The following is a 19,324-nucleotide window of genomic DNA, read 5'->3' as shown; positions in this document are numbered from 1 at the left end:
CTGAGAGCTGCGAATCGCTTGCTGGCTAAATTACAATGACCGGGCACAGCCGGGCGCCGCGAATCCGGTTACAGCTTTGGCCATATATCGGTTACGATTTTCGGCGCCTTCTGACAGTTGGCCATGGCCAAACACAAACACTCATCTATATATACATATACATATATGTATATATGTGTGCACATGTAGCGACCCAGCGACCTAATAACCAAAACAGCAAACGCTCTATATACTTATACGCTCCACTCTCTCTACATACTCACCAGCTGCGGCAGGATTCGGCAAATCCTTTTGCAATTTACTTTTCACTTTTACAATATATTTTTTTTATATTATTTTTAAATCCAAATATTAGCTATAAACGCTTGCCGTTTGAATCTGCTGTAGGACTTGCACATATAGCAGCAACAGCAGTTAAGGCTTGCAATTCAAAATGCTCTAGCTCTCGGCCAGCTGTGGGGTATACCGTTTTCGTTCATACGAATGTGGCATGCTTGGGGTAGACTTGTAATTCATATAACAACTGAAGTAAAAGTAAAAATTACTATAAATATACATGTGTGTTGATCTAGACATAGTCAACGTGTATTTATCGAGAACATTAGCCGATTTGCTGAGATCGATTAAAATCGAGAGCTAGAATATATCAGCTGGAATACGATTTATTTATATATGTATTTGTTTTATGTAAAATGTAGTGAAACTCTGTCTTTTATTAAATAGAAAAACATAAATTCATTAATAAAATAATAAATATATAATTTTTAAAATTCGTTTTTATCATTAATATATATAGTTTTATTTTAGTATATATAGAGATGTGAAAAATATGGTAATAGTTATATAGTAAACCTGGATTTTAGTTCAGAGTCCATTTTGCTTATAGTGTTTGAGACGTGTGAAGAAGCAGCAGGCAGTCATTGACTTGGCTGCGTAGAACTACAGAACGTGAGTACTATTACTACTACTACTACTACTACACGCACAAGCACACAATGACAACATAGATAGTATTACTAATACGCAGCGTGGTCATGTCTGCGCCTGCGTCTGTTTTGAAATTGGCTATCCTGGTGTGCTTGGCCTGCTTGGCCCGCTATCGCCAGAGCAGGGTATATGCGCTAGCTGAAGTCATATGAAATGATGGGACTTTATATACTATTTATATATAATAATATGTGAAAAACCTTTCTTTTATATTTTCTTATATACATAAAAAAAATATATGTATATATGTATATATGTATATATATACATTTTTTTTTTCTTATATTTATAAGATAATATAAAAGAGAGTTTTTCCTTTCACATATAGCACATTCATGAAATATAAATAAATATATATATAAACTGAAAATATCATATATGCATAGATAAATTATATATAAATAGTATACACAATTTGTAGTGTATTGCCTAGTCGTCTATGTCTTGTGGCTAGTGCGATAACCTTGAGCTTGGTACTTTTGCACATTGTACGCTTATTTGTTTGGCCTTGTGCTAAGGTTTGTTATTGTTGCTGTTCAAACGCGCGGACATACACATACATACACACGAACACACACGCACGTGGGCACCCATACTGTCATACACTCCCTTGAATATGATATTTACCTCTATATTGATTTTTATATATGTAGGTTGCCACACCTCTTTCTGTTATCAGTCCATGGTGTCATATATTATACATACATACCAAATGTATATGTATTTATGTGCGAAATTTCACCTGCAATTCGTGTTCATAGAATCTTACCTTCACCTCACTGGTGTTTAAACAGTTATAAATTTCATTTGACATAGCTTAGAGGCAACTAGCTGTCGTATCGTATCAAGCAGCTCGTAGCTGCACAGAAGGCGCCTGCTCTTGTAGCAAGCAGCTTTCGTATCGCTGCAAAACTGATTGCAATCGGCTTTTGAGAGCATGCGCTGGCATTTGGTTATTGCACTAATTTCTCATTTCCGTTAGCACAACATAAACTTGAGAATCATAAATTGAGATGTAACTTATTTCCGCTTTTAGTATAGGCTACTTAAATGCACGCAAAGTGAATTTGTTTTCTTTGTCATTTTCGTTTTAAAGAAATTGTCTTTTTTTAAATTTATTTTGTTGCTTTGCCATTTATTCAATACATTTGTTTTAAATATATATATTCTATACATAATACATAGTAGACACGTATTGTTAAACATATATTTATATGCATATATGCGCATGTATATTGATGTGTGTACGCATATGTATACACATGTTTTTATTTGTTTTATTTATTTTTTTTTTTAATATATATTAATAATTGTTATGCATACCCATTGATTAAGTTCTGTATTTAGTTCTCAACAACATGCATTTGGGTCTTTTTGCTTCGACTCTTCCACATACGACTCTTCTTATATACGAATTGTTAACTTTAAAACTTAGGAGAAAACGGAAACGTAATGTAAGTCGCGGAAGATATATGTATGTATGTATGTATGTTCGAACACCGATTTGCAACTATTTCTCAAATGATGAGTACAAATATATTTTCTTTTTTAGCTCACATCAATAAAATGTAAATTTTGCAGCGGCGTATACAGCGGACACAACCTTAAGCTCCAGAATAAAGTATTAATCTATATAGGTATATATCTACATATATAGATGAATGTATATAAATAAATTATTAGTTTTTTTGTGTCATTAACGAGTATATAGCAAGTTTTTTGAAGAACCCATAGCGAAATTTATTTGGTATATGCCTTAAATTAGCGCCAACATCTTGGCGCTCTAGTCAATTCTGTATGGCCTTGCTTTGTTTTTTATATCCAAAATCTTTTATTTCCATTGTTATTATTATTTTTTTTAATTACATGTATTTACATAAAAAGCTAACGCATTGATTGATCTGGCAACGCCAAATGAAATGTATACAACTCATTAAGTTGGCTGCGATTTGACATAGAAGAGAGAGAGAGAGAGAGAGAGAGAGAGAGAGAGATAGAGCATATAGTGTTTATGCATATTCAAATGCAAAAAAAAAAAGTTTTCGTTTTGGTCTTATTTTTAATACATAGATAATTTTTCTAATTATATCAAATACACAGAGCACTGGCTATGACATGTTGATTTCAATAAATTTTCGAGTACTTTTAAGTAGATATATGTATGTATATATGTAATTGTTGTAATTCACATGAATACGCACTACTTTTGCATAGGTATTTCCATATGAATTGGGATCTCATTTTGCATTTATGTATATTTATTTATTTCTGATTTTTTTTTTTAATTACATAAATTCAGTTTGGTTTTTGTTTTTCATGTTGTTATTGTTATTGTAACATATTCGATATTCACGCTTATTCATTAAACATATTTTCAACACTTTGCGCTCAAATCGCAAACAATTGAGCTTGACTTGTAAATATATATATGTATATATATATGTATATTGGATTTTTCTTATAGATATACATATATAGCATGAAGTAGCCCAGAAGTTTTGAAGTTTTGTAGTTTTGCCATTTATAATACATTTTAAATATTTTTGTGCTTGTTGTAAGCTCAGCATTGTTTTTCTTTTGTTTACTTTTTTAAATTGGTTCGATAACAGGGTAACAACAAAAATTTCTTATACGTATACCCCAATATATATATATATATATATATATATATTTATATAGACACACTTACACACAGAGACACACATCGATTTATATTTGTATATTTGCTAAATAATATTGATTACGCTATAGCAGCTCCCATATCGCATATCCAATTTATCATATCATATCATCTGTTGTACCCGTACTATACATATATATATATATTTATATTATTTAATTTTTGTTTTACTTTTACTTTCACTTTTACTTTTACTTTTACTTATTCGTTTTCATTATCGTTATCGTTATCGTTATCGTTATCGTTTCCCATTTCTTTTCTAGTTGCTTTTTGGTTACTATGTTTGGCCTCAGTTTCGTTTTGTTTGGTGTTTTCATTGCATTTTCAATCTTAACCCGTCGTTTACTAACTATGCTTGCCTAGCTCACATACCATAAATTCTAACATCAATATATTTTATTCTCATAATAGTAAAAAAGAAAATAAAAAAAATTGTTTTTATATATTTATTATACTATGCATTTGCTTAAATCTTCCACAGACGATAAACGATCACGAATATATGTATGTATATATGTATATCTGTGCTACTCTACACAACTGGGCTGATCTAAGATCGAACACTCACACACACACATACACAGATGCACGCCTATATATGGTTCCAGTGAAGCAGGGCCGGGTATTCTAGAGTGTCATATAAAAAATCATGTAACTGTAAATACAAATTAAAACGTTTATAAGACAAGAACTGGAATTTTGTATACAGATATTGTTATTTAAATTCTTCGCATGAAATGTATATTAATTAAAATTTTCTTTTTAATCACTTCAGATATAGGGTATATCATAGTCGAGCTATGCAGAGAGTGTGGAAGAATCAGACCTTAACAGAAGTTCTATTGAATAAACTAATATAATTTATTTACTTTCATATTTCGTTTAGGTAAACGCACACACACACATACACACACACACACCTAAAACCCTTTCTATATTTCGCCACAGGAGCGGTTCAACAGCCGCCTTAGCTTTGGCGCGCCACATTTTACGAAATAGTTTGTGTTTTTTGATTCTGTTTGTTAATATTGTTAGAAATAGCAACTGTGTAAATATGTATTAAGACTTGAATAAGTTAAGCTTGAGTAAAATTGTAATTGCTTCTTCTTCTTCTTCTCTGTGTTCTCTAAGTGGTATATTTAACTAAACATGGGAATTCATCGAATGAGAATTGAAAGAAGAATGCTTGCTTTTGGTCAAGTTGTATGTTTCAGATATTGTCAAGTATTTACAGATTACAGATATTGATTGGGACTGCTCTTTATTGTTGAAATATCTGTGAGTGTTATATATAATTTTCTTTTATTTATTTAAAAAAAAAAATTTTTTTTTAATATGTATATTTGTAGAAATATATAATTAATATTGGAATGTGAATTTGTAGTTAATTTAGTTAAAGTTAGCTGCTGCTAAAAATAGGTAAGTAGTCGAAACTGGAGACAGAAAGAGAGAGAGAGAGAGAGAGAGAGAGAGACAGGGATAGAGGTTAGCGTGTGTGGTTTAGACTGAGCGAAAAACTTGCTCTAGATAGGTACTAAAGTTAGTAGCAAGAGGTACACTTGAGTCGTGAGTACATAAGATCGTAAATCCATAAATTGTAAAACTTTTATTATTTGTGAAACATTGAAAACCATTTGTAGGAGACCGTTTGTTCAGTTTCAGTTTCAGTTTCAGTTTCAGTTACATAGTTAAATGCCTTGATTGGCTTAGGAAATGGTGCAGGAGTTGCGCTTGGCGCCCAGGCTGCGCTCCTGGATGCGCTGCAGATGCTGCAGTTGAGCGGGCGTTGGCGTATGGGAGCCATGCGCCCCGCCCCCGGCAGCGCCCGACGATGTGGAGGCCGAACCGGAGCCGGAACCGTGCGACGAGCCCTGATGATGCTGCTGCTGCTGTTGCTGCTGATGGTGGTGGTGATGGTGGTGCTGGTGGTGCAGCGGTGTACCGGGCCCATTGTTGCCAATTTGTTGCGGCAACGACTGCCGGCGGCGACGCAGCGCCGGACTCAGGTTGTACGTAATCTTGGCCTGGGCCAACAGCTCCTTGAATACCTGCCAATAACAAAGCATCTCGAATTACTAACTAAACCACCCACAGAACTGCCAACGGGACTGCCAGAGGCCACCAGCACTTGCCTGTGTTATGTTCTCATTGTTGGCCGCCGATGCCTCCACAAAGCCGTTCTCCCAATCGACAGTTACCACCGATTCGGTTGTCGCATATTCCACCTGCAACAGAACAATAACTGTGAGTAATCAAACGGAGGAAATGCGTTTTCAAATACCTGGAATAAAGCTCTATGATTATAAGTCCTTAAAGAAAATGAAATGAAATGAAATATGTGTCGTTCTAGTTCTATAATAAATTAGCTAGAACAAAAAGAGATTCTTGTATTTCATTGCCAGCAATGAGAATTTCATAGAAAGGCGTTAGTAAAGGCGAATTAAAAGAGAGAGAGAGAGAGAGAGAGATAGATAGAGAGAGAGAGATAGAGAGATAGAGAGAGTGGGGCCTAAAGTGCTATAAATAGAGAAATACAAATTAACAGAAAAATTCAGATTGTGAACGGGCAAGCTTCGACTGATATAGTGAAGGGACCAAGAGCGAGAGAGAGAGAAACAGACACAGATAGAGAGAGAGAAAGAGAGAGCGCGAGGGAGGGAGAACCAGAGAGAGAGAGAGAGAGAGAGAGAGAGAGAGAGAGAGATAGACAGATAGAAAGAACTATTGTGGAAAAAAAAGACATAGAGTGCAATATAAAGACCAATATAGAGAATTAGAGAGATAATTAGAGAGAGAGAGAGAGAGAGAGAGAGAGAGAGAGAGAGAGAGAGAGAGAATAAGGGTTATGAAGATAGAGAAAGAGAGAGAAAAGGAGATATGAAGATAGAGAGACAGAAGCAGAGATGGGAAGGGAGAGACAAAAAGAGTTATGGAGATGACCAGAGCGATAGAGAAGCGTAGGGCTTAAGAGAGGAGGTTGGAGGCAGAGGAAACACGTGACTCGAGTTGCAAGAAAGAGCTATTATTTATATATGTATGTGCATCTCTTTTGTATCACTGTACAAAAATGTAGCACATGTAAAGTGCAGATGCTGCTTTTGGTATATTTTAGAGCTTATCGTGTGCATAGAAACATACCAAGTGCAAAAACCGCATTCAAATGGAATCCACCCAACTGGCAGATACACCATGCACATATAATTGCATTTATACATATCGTAAATCATCATATTCCAGAAAAACTCGTTTAACATAATTAATTTGCTTGATAGTCGCTTTAAATCGACAGTTGACAGATGAACGATAGCCAGCTAAATGCTTTTTGATATCGATAACAGAATGAAAACGATGATGCTTAGATAGATTTGTGTGAGACTTAAATAGGCAACTCGGAAATTAGTTGGCTATGGATTAGAATTCTTTTTGGGTATGGCACTGAAAATTTAACTTCAATTAAAACCACTTCTGACAACAATAGTTTTGTACCACTCTGAAGCTAGCACAAATCATTAACGAATCATCATGGAAAATAGCCAGAAATTACCGCCAATTGGCTCGGAGCGGGCCGAGCGTATGGCTGCTATGAACAGCTTGAATATTAACGTAAGTTCGACCAAGGACCCCAAGGACCCGGCCTCTCAGTGGCGCGGCGATCCGCAATATGTAAGTATCTCGTGGTCTTTTGCCAAATCGAATTAGGCAGCTCAAACGCTCGCACATTATCACAATTGCATTCACAATCACAAACCGAAACCCAATCTCAATCGCAGAACGCTGAAAATCCGATAAGTGCAGAGCTGGATGCCTGGTTGCGTTCGCAGCGCGAACGTCAGTTCGAGCGCGAGCGTCGGCAGCGCTTTGAGCCGTGGCACTTCACCGAGGACGAGCAGAAGGATGAGCCGAAGATGACTAACGATAGCAGGTATGGGAAATCATCGCTGGAGAAATCCTTGCTGGAGAAACCTTCGCTGGAGCAATCGTCGTTGGAGGACTCGTCACTGGAGAAGAAATCTTCGCTGGAGGAAAAAACTTCGCCGGAAAAGAAATCTTCGCTGGAGAAAAAGTCTTCGCCGTCGTCATCGCCGCTCAAGGAGAAGCCGACAATGGACCAGAAGCAGAAGCTGACCGAGCAGCTGATTAATTTGCAGAATCAGACACGCCGTCTCCTGCAGAGCATTGATCAGCTGCTGCCCTCACTGCCCAATCGCCAGCTGTTTCAGCAGACGCTGCTTCAGCTGCGCCAGCTGCACGGGCTGCTCAAACGCCAGTTGCAATGGCAGATGCAGCAGGACAACAATGAGCCGACTCTGCAGGAGCTGGTTGCTCAGCAAGCAGCTGCCGCAGCAGCAATACTGGCATCAACATCGACACCAACCACGGGAATTGTCGTAACTCCAGTTGCATTGGTGCCGACTCCACCGCCGCCGCCGCCGCCTTCTGCTGGAGCATGCTCGTATTTTATGTATGCACCGCCAGCATGGCCACAGCCTGGCCATCAGTGGCCGCCACTGCACCCTCAGCAGCACCCACAGCAGCACCCTCAGCAGCAGCAACAGCAGCAGCAACAACAGCAGCAGCAGCAACAGCAGCAGCAGCAGCAACAACAGCAGCAGCAACAACAGCAGCAGCAACAACAGCAGCAGCAACAGCAGCAGCAGCAACAGCAGCAGCAGCAGCAGCAGCAGCAGCAGCAGCAGCAGCAGCAGCAGCAGCAGCAGCAGCAGCAGCAGCAGCAGCAGCAGCAGCAGCAGCAGCAGCAGCAGCAGCAGCAGCAGCCAGCAGCAGCAGCAACAGCAGCAGCAGCAACAGCAGCAGCAGCAACAGCAGCAGCAGCAACAGCAGCAGCAGCAACAGCAGCAGCAACAGCAGCAGCAACAACAGCAGCAACAGCAGCTGCAGCAGCAGCAAGATCAGCAGCAACAGCAGCAGCAACAGATACAGCAGCAACAGCAGCAGCACAAACAGCAGGAGCAACAGCAAAAACAACAGCAGCAGCAACAGCAACAACAGCTACAACAGCAGCAGCATCAGCAGCAACAGCAGCTGCACCAGCAGCAACAACATCACCAGCAACAACAGCAGCTGCAACAGCAACTGCAGCAGCAGCAAATTATGCAGCAACAGCAATTACAGCAGCACATCATGCAGCAGCAGCACCATCATCAACAGCAGCAACAGCAACAGCAACAGCCGCAACAGCAGCTCCAGTTGCAGCAACTGCAGCAGTTGCAGCATATGCAGCAATTGCAGCAACCACAGCTCCAACTGCAGCTGCCCCAGCAGCAACAGCAGCTGCAACAGCTTCAGCAACTTCAGCAGCAACAACAGCTGCACCCACAGCAACAGCAACAATTGAACAAGATGCAACAGTTTCCGCCGTGCTCCGGTCTCAACTTCAAGGCGCCCGTCTTCATCAACAACGGGCTCGTGCCACATACAGCTCCGGGGCCACCGGCCGGAAAGTTTCGCGTTTGGTATATGTCGCACAATGCTATGCCGCACGAGCTGGCTGCAAATCATTGGGGTTTGCCGCAAATGGAGAACAGCAGTTATTTCAGCAATGGCCCACATCTAATTAGCAATGCCAACATGAGCGAGGGCATCAACAACATGAATAATAACAATAATAATAATAATAATAATATCAGCATGCAAGCTAGTAACAATTTGAACAACAACAACAACAACAATAACAACATGAATAACATCAACCAGAACAACTTCAATAGCCTGAACAATAATATCAACAACAACAACAACAATAATAATAATCACAACAACAATGACAACAATAGCAACAACAACATCAATCCCAACATCATCAATAGCAACAACAACACTGCCAACAACAACAATAGACAAATTCCCGTCTGGCCTCTCAATATAAATTAGGAAATGAATCGAAAATCAACTAAATCTATCAAGAAGAAGAAGAACAAAAATTAAAATAATAAAAAGAAAAAAAAAAAAAAATTAGCAAGTCGAAATGCAACTAAATTTGAGCACCACAAAATTAGCAGCATTATCAACGTTTGGAAATGAAGTGACGGTGTTTGAAATCATAGCAAATGCATCTACATAAGCATATGTATCTATATACACACCCTACATATGATTATGAGACGACATATTATACACATTCATACATATATACATACATGCACATGACATACATACATATATTTATATATGCATATATATATATATATATTCATTTTACATATATGTATGTATATTTATTTATATGTTTATCTATATGTATATAAATCGATAAGCGTGAGACCCGTATTTATATATATATATATGTATATGTATCTATGTATGTACAACAAATTTACACAAAGGAAAAAAAATAAAAGCATACAAAAAAACAACAACAACAACAACATAAACACACACGAACTCAAGTAGTCATAACTGTTCAAATGCTACGATTTAGAAATTCAAATTCACTTTACACAAAAAAACACAATAAAAAAAAAAAAATATAAATAAAAAATAAAAATAAAAATAAAAAAAAACTATAAAAAATGATATTTAATGTATATTGGGCGATTAAGTACTAATTGATTATTTTCAAGCAGGGTATATCATAATAATAATAGGGTACTCCTCTATCCCGGAACCTTTCCTGTTCTATCATCATCAACAGCAGATTCATTTTACGATCTAGGCTAGGCTAGCGGGTAACCAAATAGGAGCAGTTAGACAACAAATGGCAATAATACGTAAATTACGCTGAGATATTTCATTGTTTTTTTCTAAGGCCTCCTAAAGCTACACTCGTGGCATTATGTCTGAAGTAACAGAATATGATTTACATAACGGCCTCAATTTAGCGGCTGTGCTACAAATGTCAGCTTCCATTGTGAATGACTTGCATTAATATTGACTCTGTTATGCAGGCAATAATATTCAGAATGTTGCGCCTGCAGCAACATTGTTGTGTCTGCTTCTACGGTTATATTTCCCTTACTTCAAGATAATCTTAGTCGTAATGCTCAAACTTAACTGTGTGGCAAATTGCTTGCACACTGAATCCATCCATGAAAGATGGATGAAATTCATGTTGTATTTTAAGGTACAATAAGTTGGAATTTCGACAGACCCATAACATTTAATATGCCTACGATGAGATAAGTGTCCAATGTGTGCACTCTAAAAATAGACAGATGAACTGTGGCCCTTGCAACCTCAGTGACAGAATATGTAAAAGAAGAGCGCGGAGCCTTATAAACTCAGCGATAAGTTGAGAATATTTAATAGACCAAAGTCTTACAAACTCAGCAATAAGATAATAACGTGTAATAGACCAATGCTGAGCCTTATTCAGCAATAGTCGCATTAGATTTAAGAGCTCAAAATATGCATGAGTCTGGGTATAAAAGCCCGCGCTCAGATGAATTAAGATCGATACGAAACTAAACACATATTAGAGGATATTCGCTCACGTTTGGAGAGCTAGCTGCTAAGAATAACTAAAGTAGCTGTTGATTCTTAGCCATGGAAAGTACCATTACTCTTCTTGGGTCTCGTCTTAGAGCCAATTGAGCATGCTTTGCCATATAGTGGGAGAGCTAGAGTGAGTGCTTAGTAATAGTTTATAGATGCTAGCTTGATAGTTGCTTAAATTAAAATTTATAGAAAAAAAAAAAAACAACACAACAAATGCGGAAAAATATTACATTTTAAAAATTATTAATTAATAATTAAAATTAAAAAAAAAAAATAATGACGTTAAATTATGTAAAGTATTTAAATATATTAAAAATATTTTCATCTACATTGCATTTGTAATCAAATTTATATAAAATTCATATAAATATAAATGCCAAATTTTGATACAAGCACTGCAGATGTTGGAGATATAAGGAGATATAAGATGGAGATATAAATAACCTTACAACGAGGATAGTTATTGATTTTTTGAAACAAACTTCCTCTCTCTAGCTCTTATAGGCTCTGAGATTGACGCGTTCATACATAAGCGCAGAGGGACGGACAGATAGACGGATGAGTCCAACACAACTGATCGCCCTGAACAGATATATATATATATATATATATATATATATATATATATATATGCAAACATATATGATTTTCCATTTTTCTTATAGGTACAGGGTAAAATATAACAGGTCAGTATATTTATAAAAAATGAGCTAAAATAACTTTAAATTGCTCTTATATATTTTATTTTATTTTTATATTAGTAGTATATTTATATTAGTAGTATTTTATATTAGTAGTATATTTAAAATATTAAAAAAATTTTCAAATAATTTTAAACTGCTCTTTTTTGTATTAATAATATTAATAATATCCTCTCACATTATAATAGCTTTAAATAAATATCAATGCAATTTTGTAATAATTGTGATATAGTAAATTTAAAATTCTTCAAATAGTACTAAAAAATCGAGCCTGTTGCTTGGTCATGCTTAGGGAGAACAATTTATATAGTTAAGCAAATGATGTGGTCTCAAATTTGATCACTTGATCCACTCGAACCGTTCTGTGTAAGTGAAGCCATAAGCAAATTAAAGTCTATGAAATTGTTGTTTAGCATGCGCTATCAAAAAGCCACCAAGTGTGCGAAATCCGATGATGTTTAAGTAAAAAGTATGAATGGAATTCAATTTCAATGCCAGAGAAGGAAAAGCAAAAAAAAAAAAAAAAAAAAAAAAAAAAAGAAGAAAAAAGAAAGTAAAAAGTGACTACAATGGCAGAGGAGTGAGCGAAAGTGATTTGAAGCATTTAGATGGCGAGAGTCCATTTGGCGATTCGGGTCTAGTTCTTATCGGTCATGGCAACGCACATAGACGTCTGAATTGCTGCGGTGGTAAGTGATGAAAAGAAAAAAAAAGAAAAGAATGAAGTGCAAATAAATAATAGAGAAGCAGACAGCAAAAGGAAAAACGAAATTGTGGGGCGAGAGAAAAGGCAAACTGCTGACTTCATTTTTGTTTTCCTTTTCAGTTTTTTTCGTCTTTTTTTTTTCTTTTTGCCGAAACAACGAAATATATCGAATTGAACTAAACCGAACTGAAGCTGCAAAACTAAGCCGGCGTCCAAACAAAACCAAAAGCCCAATTCTTCCAAATGAGCAAACCCCAAAGACCGACCAGCTGAAACATGAAAAGGCAACAAACGTTGCCCTGGCCCAGCTGGCGGCTTTACATTTTGGCCATGGCGACGCGTTCGACGGCTTTAAAATGGCCAACAAAAACGCTGCGTCCCAAACATGGCCTAAATACATATAGTAAAAGACTAAAGTTAAGTTCACTTCGTTAAACAAAGACGACAATGTTGGCTGCCAAAGGTGGCCAGAGCGGGATAGCCAAAAGCCCAAACCTTAACCTAAGCCCAAAACCAAAAAACCCCAAAAAAAAAAAAAAAAAAAAACAGTAATGAAAAAAAAAAAAAAAAAAAAAAAAAAAGAAGAAAAAAACGCGACAGTTTTCCGCTGCTGGCGTTGAGCAATTTGCATTTTTATTATATTAGAACTCGGTTAAAGTCAATACACCCAAAAGAAAAAGAATAAGATGATGAAGAAGAAGAAGAAGATGGGGCATACTCTCATTGTCTCGACTATTGAAATTGACAATAAACTGACTGAGACACACACACACTCTCCCTATATGTGCGTGTGGTAAAAAAAAAGGCACGCGGCAGCCGAAGAAAAAAGTAGAGGAAGAAAATGGGGCACATAATGAAATATCAAGTATACGCCAAGTGGACCAAACTCTGCCGCTGCTGCTGCTGTTGCTGTTGCTCCTTCTGCTAAACAACTCGCAACGCCAAACTGCAAATAAATTAAAATTGAAATTTTCAAAGAGCTGTCCAAAGAAAGGAAACAACGGCGACAGCAGCAGCACCACCAGCACCACCACCAATAACAACAACAACAACAACAACAAATCACCAAAGCAACAAAAACCAAAAGAGAGAAAAAAAGGGTTCAAATTGTCGCACGATTTGAAAAGTAATTTTAAATTATTTTGTATTTAATTTGACAGCTGAGAGTGATTTATTTTAGCAGCAAACTCACAGTCAGAGCTTAGGCAAATTTCGAGAGTCACTGAGGGATTGAGTTATACGTATATTTATATAGATACATGTATGCATATATGCTGGGCATATGTATGGCATTTTATTAGTTTTTGAGTTCATCTAGATAAAGTTGTCACTGAGACTTTTGTTAGTTGTTGAGCATGTTGAGCATATTGCCTGTATTCATATTTATGTATGTAACCGATTTCAAGTCAGCCGAATCCGGTTATAGCGACGCTCAAGACACCGTACCCGGAATACGTTTTAATCGTATAAGTTTGCTCATATAAGTTTGGCTGGGAATCAGGATTTTCGTTCACTCCATTCGCGTGATCAACCGAAAATATCATATTCACTCACTCTCTCTCCCTCTCTCTATCTATCTCTCTATCTATCACTCTCTCTCTATCCCTCTCTCTCTCTCTCTCTGAGCAAGTGTCCTCGTTTCTTTTCGTTTTCTGTTGAGCGCCTTGGGTTGAGCTTTTCGTTTGTTCCTCTTTTAATGAGCATAATTTCGGGAGCGATACGATTTCTCACAATGCATTGCCTCGAAAAGTCACTGCAAGAGGTTCTCACATACTCACACACCCATGCACACAAGCATTTCACGTACGCTCTTAATGTGTTAAGCGAGATCAATCGTTTACCAATACATATGCAAAAGTCTTTCTGCTGTCAGTTGCAAGCCGAACCTAAACGAACTTATGAAAGAGTTTGCTCACTGAGTTTCTTCTCAAGTGTGAATGGAAAACACCTATTTGCAGACTTCGAGAAACGATCAAGAGTTATTTGCGAGCTAAGAAGTATATGCATATTGTATATATATATATATATGTTTATGTTCATTTTGTATTTGTGTTATGTTTATATATTTGATATTTATATATCTATGAAGTATATGCCTATATTTTTTTTTATTTATATATAGTTTTTTTATTATTATTTAAATTTCCATTTAAATTGTTCGATTTCTTCTAATGCATAAGCAATATAATTTTTTCGAACTGCACATTGTGCAGCATTTGACTTGAGTCCCTCTCTCTCTCTCTCTTTCCCTCAGTCTTATTCCCTCTCCCTCTCCCTCTTTTAGTGTGTGTGTATTTTAAATTGAGTTTATGATTTAAGCTGGCCACAGGGCGAATAACAGACAGCGCAGCTGTCCTTCAATTTGCATAAACTAATACAAAATTCCATTTGGCTCAAACGATGATCATTAAGGGTATGCCAAGCACAAATTGATATGATTACAGGGTATTTACATGGCACATACAAACAAATATATATGTATATAGTAGATGTATGTCAAATGAAACGATATGCAAGGAACGGCAATAAACTGCGACTGCGACAAAAGTTGGCGTCAGATGATAAAAACTGTACGAAAAAGTTGTCTAAGTGGCCGGGGCAGGTGAGCAAGGGGACAGCTGTATACGTATACGTATACGTATACATATGCATATATACATATTTATGTACATACATATAGCGTGTACAATGCACCAATAACCATTGCATATCCACAGGCGCTTTCGCCACAAACTTCGAGCCAACAACAAAACTGTTGAGCTTAGCCACTGGAAAGTGTTTTTTTTGTTCCACTCAAGTTGGAGGCAAAAGTTTTACAAATCCAGCAAATGTTTAGTAGTTTTACTTTTTTTTTATATTTTTATTTTATATATATTTCATCTCTAGAAACTTTTGCGGATTTCAATTCGATTATTTAATATATAATTGAAGTAAATCTGTGCAGACAATATTGTTAGCTTGTTTATTAAATTGCATTCAAATGAGTTCTGTGAATATTAGCAGAAAATTTAATAATAAATAAACTCTTAAAAATAATAGAATAAAAATAAAAAATAAAATATGAAATAAACTCATAATAATTTAATAATAAATAAATAAAAATAATCAATTTGTAGTTAAAAAAACTTTAAGAAAATATATGTAATATAATATTTAAATTTAAGACATAAATTCGAATATATATATATATATATATATATATATATATTTTTTTTATGTTAATACACCTCTTCAATATTTTTCGCCCACTGTGCACAGTGGCTGTTGCTACGCATTCTATTGCAATTTTGTGCTAATTTTGTGGCATTATTAAGTGCTGCAACGTCTGTCACTAATTATGCACAAAAGGTTTGCTGCAACTTTTGATGGGATCACATTTCCCGTGACTTTTGCACTTTTGAGTTTACACTTCATTTGAATAGTTGAAGCATTTACGACTTAATGAAATTTCATTGCAGCTCGCTTTGTTTAGCATTTTGTGTCACACAATACACATACATATATATATATATATATATGTACTTGAAGGGCACATACATTGTTCAGATGTGGCCCACAGAGTGTCAAGGGTGACCGCATAGGAGCAATGGGAAAATAAATGACAGAGAGACAAAAGTGTTTCAAGATATTCCCGAGTTTTTTAACTACTCTTTATGGCTACTCTCATGACATTATGTTTGGAATGAGAGCTAATTGTCAAAGCAGGACTGATAATCTAAGCAGCGCTAATAACTTATAATTATGCCAAATGTCATCGATCTGGCTTATTTGTTGAGCAAAGGTAAAGAGAAATAAATGTTCTTTGGTGGAAAAATTCGGCTTTTCATTTCAATAACATTTCAGATTTGTTATGAAAGCAATTGGTTGAATCATTTCTACCTTCAATTAAATTTGTTCAAGAGATTTCGCCCAACAAGAGACAGCTATATAGAGATATATATAGATATCATTAAATCAGTTGCTATCTGTGTTGGAGCTGCGAATTGTTTAGCTCGGCTTGCCGAAAAGTTGAAAACAAAAATAAGACAAAATAAATTTTAATTTTGGCTTCTATTTTACTTTCGCTGCAGTTTTCGGGCACTAGGCCCGCCTGGAGCCACGCCCCAAGTCCCCCTAGACACCCAGCCCGCCGTCACGTAGCTGGTCACGCTTGACAAACTTTACATAATTGCTTGGGCCGAAACAAAAGCAATTTGCATAGCTTATAAACGGGTTACGAATTACTATGGGCTGTCTGTGTTTACTGGTGTGTGTATGTGTGTGTGAGTGTGTGTGAGTGTGTGTGTGTGTGTTTGGCTGTGTGTATTGGTGTGTGTTTTATAAACACTCCTTTGAGTGCTTTTGCCAACAAAAATTAAATCAGTTAGAACCGATGTTGTTGTTGTTGCTGTTGTTGTTGTTGTTGCTGCTGTCATTTGGGCCACAAGGCGCGCTTGAAATTAATTGTTAAGCATATACGCAAATATAATGATAATAGCAATGAAAATAATAACAATTATAATAATGGAAAAAGCATCGGCTTGGCAACGCCATTAACTAAGCCCTGTGCCTCATTGTCGTCCATAATAAGGACGAAAATAATGATAATTAGAATGTGAATGATGAGAGTGATGCATGACATTAGTAATACCAATATTAATGCTAAACGTAATAATAATATTTGTGCTAGCAGTAATGATAATAATAATGATCGGATATTGAGCAATAATAATGAATAATGATAATGATAAGAAAGTATTGAACTAAACCTCATAATGATACCAATGATAATTAATAAAAGGCTATTGATAGCAATGCTGTTTGTAATGAAAATGGGAAATTATATCTATATCAATAATATTGGTAATAAACTAAATCTCATAATGATACCAATGATAATGATAATGAATAAAAAGCTAATGATAATAATAAAATTGGCAATGATAATAATAATAATTAAAATATTAATGGTAATAGTAATGAAGTAATGATTATAATGATACGAATGATCATAAGCAGCAATGATTTATTTTAAATTTATTTTATTTTAGTATAATAATAATAATAAAAGTATTCTTGATAGAACTGATAATACTAATGATGCTGCCAATACCAATGACAATAATAACAATTAATAATGACAGCGGCAATGCCTATAGTAATGACAATGAGTTGCTAATATTGTGCAATGAGCAATGACTCACCTCGCGCAGTTCACTGTCCTCGGCCAGCAGATCCACCTTATTGCCAACGACCACAATTGGCACCGCTGTGGTTGCCTTTGTCTCATGTATTTGATCTCGTATGGCCCGCACCTCCTCGAATGTGGACGCATCGGTGACATCGTAGACCAGGATGAAAGCGTCTGCCGACGATATGGATAGGGCGCGCATTGCTGGGAACTGCAAAAAGCGAAAATGCGGGCATTACAATTTTTACCAAAACGCCCAATGACATTTGATAGATAAAAGGTACAAAGAAGGACGGCCAGAAAGAGCAGAGAGAAAGAAAGAGAGAGAGAGAGAGAGAGAGAGAGAGAGAGAGAGAGAGCGGGAGACATGCTGAGTGAGTGGGAAAAGTGTTGAACAAGCGGCTTAAATTACACATAAAATGCTGTTAAAAATTTGCATATTATTATTGTATTTGCATACATGCACACACACACATACAGACACAGACACAGACACAAACAGGTCTTTGCGCACATTTATGCACATATTTTAATAATGACAGATAATAATGTAAATTTTGTTAAGCGTTTCGAGGCAAGCACTGAAGTCCCTACTTCACTTTCGCCCCCGCTTTTTCTCATTAAATGTTTGTCAAGTTGCAAAATAAACTTGAACATTTTCCCATTGACTTTTTGTGTTGTGTGTGTGTGTGTGTACTTTATTATGTCATACACCAAAGGCAACAAAGGCCGTTTTTCTAAAACGCTGCTTTAGCATATCAAAAGTTGACTTTTGAATAAATACATTTTTTACATATATATAGCAAATTTGAATTTTGTTTATTTTTTTTTTTTTTAGTTTATCTAACATTTTTCTGTGTTTAAAAAATGACTTTATTACCTAGTTCTCTGTTTATTTCAATCAAACAGAGCGCAAGTAGAAACATGCGACATTTGTGGTATTTAAAAATGTTTCGCATTTGAGTGCCACATACACACGCACGCACACGCACACACACCTGACCTGTAACTGAATTTCAGAATGGCAAATGGTCAAAGCGAGTGCAACGTAGGCCACACAAATTGTGAATTATGCCTTAAATCTTTCAGCAGCAGCAGCAGCACGAGCTGAAACAATGGCAGGCCAATGTGTCCGCCGGGAGACGGAACGCATGCACCGTACAGGACTCAATTAAGCAAATTTTTACCAGCAAAAAAAAAAAAAAGATGATATACACATGCGTTTGTGTTTGAATAAGCTGCATAGACGACTGCTTAATACTCGTTCAGCAAAGGCAAATTCATGAAATATATAGATCTACTGTATACAGAATATGAATAGGAATCTTAGCCTTAAAATTGTGATAGATACACATACATACATACATATGTAATATAATCTATAGAATAACTCAGCTTTCAAGCTTTGGACTCTGTAGAAACTGAGGTATGCCCAGATTTGTCACGCCTCCAAATGATACAGCTTATACCTTTTTGTTATTTCTTTCCGATTTATTCCTTTACACTTCAACATCTAACTGTGCGACGAACTTAGTATAGAACTAATATGCTCTTGTCACTACATAAACGAGTAAGATCTATACAGAGTAAGATCTATAGTCAACATTAGTATGAAAAAAATAATA

At 36.2% G+C, this 19,324-nt stretch overlaps 1 protein-coding gene across 1 annotated transcript in view; it reads right to left on the bottom strand.

The window, feature by feature from the left end:
• Positions 1-4,986: 4,986 nt before the first annotated feature.
• The window catches only part of LOC6584538 (ras-related protein Rap-2b), a 51,212-nt gene continuing 36,874 nt past the window's right edge, over positions 4,987-19,324 (bottom strand). Inside the window, exons 4-6 of the mRNA XM_002010157.4 lie at positions 17,713-17,910; positions 5,800-5,892; positions 4,987-5,715 (exon numbers count right to left, since the gene is read on the bottom strand). Of these exons, the coding sequence (XP_002010193.1) occupies positions 5,374-5,715; positions 5,800-5,892; positions 17,713-17,910 (633 nt within the window). The 3' untranslated portion in view covers positions 4,987-5,373. The remainder of the gene's footprint in view (positions 5,716-5,799; positions 5,893-17,712; positions 17,911-19,324) is intronic.

The sequence above is a fragment of the Drosophila mojavensis genome, unplaced genomic scaffold, assembly GCF_018153725.1.
Source record: "Drosophila mojavensis isolate 15081-1352.22 unplaced genomic scaffold, ASM1815372v1 contig_136, whole genome shotgun sequence".
NCBI classification, from domain to species: domain Eukaryota; kingdom Metazoa; phylum Arthropoda; class Insecta; order Diptera; family Drosophilidae; genus Drosophila; species Drosophila mojavensis.
The sequence above is the reverse complement of the archived record's forward strand: the minus strand, read 5'-3'. Positions and strand labels throughout refer to the sequence as shown.